This window comes from Borostomias antarcticus (genome assembly GCF_949987555.1).
Source record: "Borostomias antarcticus genome assembly, chromosome: 6".
Taxonomy (NCBI): domain Eukaryota; kingdom Metazoa; phylum Chordata; class Actinopteri; order Stomiiformes; family Stomiidae; genus Borostomias; species Borostomias antarcticus.
Window position 1 is genome coordinate 7,146,923 of NC_140239.1, and position 3,015 is coordinate 7,149,937.

The 3,015-nt window shown below is 54.2% G+C and overlaps 1 protein-coding gene across 1 annotated transcript; it reads right to left on the minus strand.

Moving 5' to 3' along the window:
- Nucleotides 1-416: 416 nt before the first annotated feature.
- LOC311310236 (C2 calcium-dependent domain-containing protein 4C) lies at nt 417-1,727 on the minus strand (the record flags this gene model as incomplete). Its single annotated transcript, XM_084439659.1, has 2 exons — nt 417-918; nt 1,030-1,727. 2 exons carry the CDS (start codon nt 1,725-1,727, stop codon nt 417-419), a joined length of 1,200 nt encoding a protein of 399 aa, XP_084295785.1.
- Nucleotides 1,728-3,015: the final 1,288 nt, after the last annotated feature.

Below are 3,015 nucleotides of genomic sequence, written 5' to 3' on the forward strand. Positions count from 1 at the left end.
CCCCTGCAACCCCCCCATAGTCATAGAGGGCAGTATGTAGTCATAGAGGGCAGTATGTATTCATAGAGGGCAGTATGTAGTCATAAAGGGCAGTATGTAGTCATAGAAGGCAGTATGTAGTCATAAAGGGCAGTATGTAGTCATAGAGGGCAGTATGTAGTCATAGAGGGCAGTATGTAGTCATAGAGGGCAGTATGTAGTCATAGAGGGCAGTATGTAGTCATAGAGGGCAGTATGTAGTCATAAAGGGCAGTAGTCATAGAGGGCAATATGTAGTCATAGAGGGCAGTATGTAGTCATAGAGGGCAGTATGTAGTCATAGAGGGCAGTATGTAGTCATAGAGGGCAGTATGTAGTCATAGAGGGCAGTATGTAGTCATAAAGGGCAATATGTAGTCATAGAGAGCAGTCCGTGGTCACAGGGGCAGTAGCTGTGCGAGGGGTTCAGTGATGACCCCCAGGACGGTCCCCCTCCTCAGGGCGGAGTGCCCCGGCTTGTCCATTACCTTCAGACGGAGCTCCAGCCCCAGCAGGTCCTCCCAGCTGAGCTCCGTGAAGAAGAAGTCCTCGTTGAACACGGCGGGGCTCCTGCAGTTCCTGATGACGGCGCTCTCCTGCCTCTGCAGCTTCCCGGGGGTCAGGCTCAGGCTCAGGCAGCAGTTCAGAGGTCGGGCGCCGTCGCCACCCCCCTCCTCCCGCAGGTCCTCCACGGAGACGACGCGCACGCGCACCGTGGAGAGGGAGGGGTCGGCCGGGGAGGCGGCGTGCTCGGCGGCGAGGCGGACTGCGCCGTGGAGCGGTAACGGGAGGACGTGCTCCCGCTGGAGACGCTCCTGGCAATGCAGGACGTCCAATGGGAAGAGGAGGGGCGGGGCCAGCGAGCTTGCCACGAGGTTGAACGGATCGGGGCAGTTGACGCTGGCGGGGTGAGTGGCGGAGGGAGGTAGTAGGGGTGGACCCCCCCTCATCCCCCTCCTCCCCCTGCCCTCTCCGGAGGTGGGAGAGAGACCCCCCCAGGCGTGGCCAGACTTGAGGAGGAGGGGGTGACCTGCCTCTATCCCCTCCAGCAGGTGGGCCAGGGCGGGCCTGGACCGAGAGCGGGTGAGGTCGGGGGAGCTGTGGGGGGAGGAGTCATTGGACGAAGGCGTGTCGCTCTCAGTGCTGCCTGTCTCCGTTAGGCTCTTGCGGGGGAAGGAAGAGGCGATCAGGCCAGATCTGACAGGCAGGTTTCTCTGTGGCGCCACCCTAGTGGCGGGTATGGTTATCAGCAGGGTCTTTCTGTCCAGAGTGAAGCCGGGACACTTGGAGTGGAACAGGGACTCCTTCCGTCTGGTGTTGGGACTCTCGTAGATCCCGGCCAGGCCATAGACCTCCGCAGAGAACGGCAGAGGTTTCTGATCCCTCCGGGCTACCGTACCTGCTCCCCTGTGTAGTCTGTTTCCCTGGACACCATTTGAAGTCTGAGGCAGCGAGCTAGTGTGTTGCAGACCAGGACTGGGGCCAGGTTGGGCAGCTGCAATCCTCTGGCCGGCCAGCAGGGGGCTCCTGGTCAGCCGAGGGGGCAGGCAGAACTCGGGGATGTTTCCAGGAGTCAGAACGTTGCTGTGCAGCTTGTTGGAGAGGCTGGCCTTGGCGGAGACGCCCCCTTCCTCGCCCTTCCCTACGTAGCGTCCCATCTCCTGGGGAAGGTTCTCCAGGCTCTCCCGGATCCTCTCCAGGAACCACATACTGGGGTTCTAATATTCTCCCTTAGGTTCTAAGGTTCTCCCTCCGGCTCTGTGATGCAGCGTGTGTTTGTAGATGTTGTTCTTTGAAGATGTTGTGTTCCGTATAGGGACAGTTACGTGATGTTGGTAATCTTATCTTACTTTTCAGCTGTCCGGTGATCCTGACAAAGAACATGGGTTGTTAGTCAGACAATAGTTAGTTAACCTAGAACGTCAACATTGATTCAAGAAAACATAGAATATTATTTAATAACTGAAAAAATGCAAGGCATTTTCTAAACACACTATATGACTGAAAGATTGATTGATTGATTGATTGAATGATTCTTTATATTTGTGTCATGCACACAAAGTGCCTAAGTAACCCTCATAGGTTTATAAGACATCGAAAATACACAGTTGTATTTTTAATTCATTCCATTACAATAAATCATTCAATTTCAATACAGCAGATTTAAACAAAATATTCAGTTTTCTCTTCCAAATTTGGCAAATAAAATTTGCTACAAAAAGCTCTCTTCCTTCCTCCCTACAATACAGTGAATGGAATGATTCCTTACCTGTGGTGACTGATGGAAACATCCCCACAACTTGACAACACCTATAGTCTAGGACTAAAACCACACCAGAATCTGGAGTCTGGGACCATACTACTGTACCTTGTGTGACAGACAGACAGGCAGTGAGGGGCTTTTAAAGGCTGCTGTCTCTCTGCGTCACTAGTCTGCGGCCCCTCAGCAAGCTGTTTAAAAGCCCCCCCCCCCCCTTCCGTCAACACACGCACACACACACGCACACACACACACGGACTTCGACTTCACACTCCAATGATCTTAGGGCATGACTGTGATGTATGAGCTTATGGCATGACACACACACATGCTGGAGTGGTCGCTGATGAAATTTGTCCACTGCCTTTAACTCATCTATGCTGGCAGCCAGGAGCAATGGGCAGCCCTTATCAGTGGCGCCCGGGGACCAAGTGCTCAGTCCAAGTCCTGGTCAGGGACAGGACTGAAGCCAAACCCTAACCCTACTACAAGACCTCGGCTATACACTGCTAGGTAACTATGGCAGCTAGTGCATCTGAGGCGAAGACACAGTATGTTAGTTCTATCTGTGTCCCTGACCACAACCTCTGACCACTTTGTATGTCCCCCCCTCAGAGAGCTTGAAAGACCAGAGCGCCACGGCCTCCCACCCCCGCCCTCCCAGCCTGACCTTTACTCATCAGGCAGTTCGGCCCAGATAGTCACCTTGCCCCCAAATCAGCTCCCTCCCGTCTCTC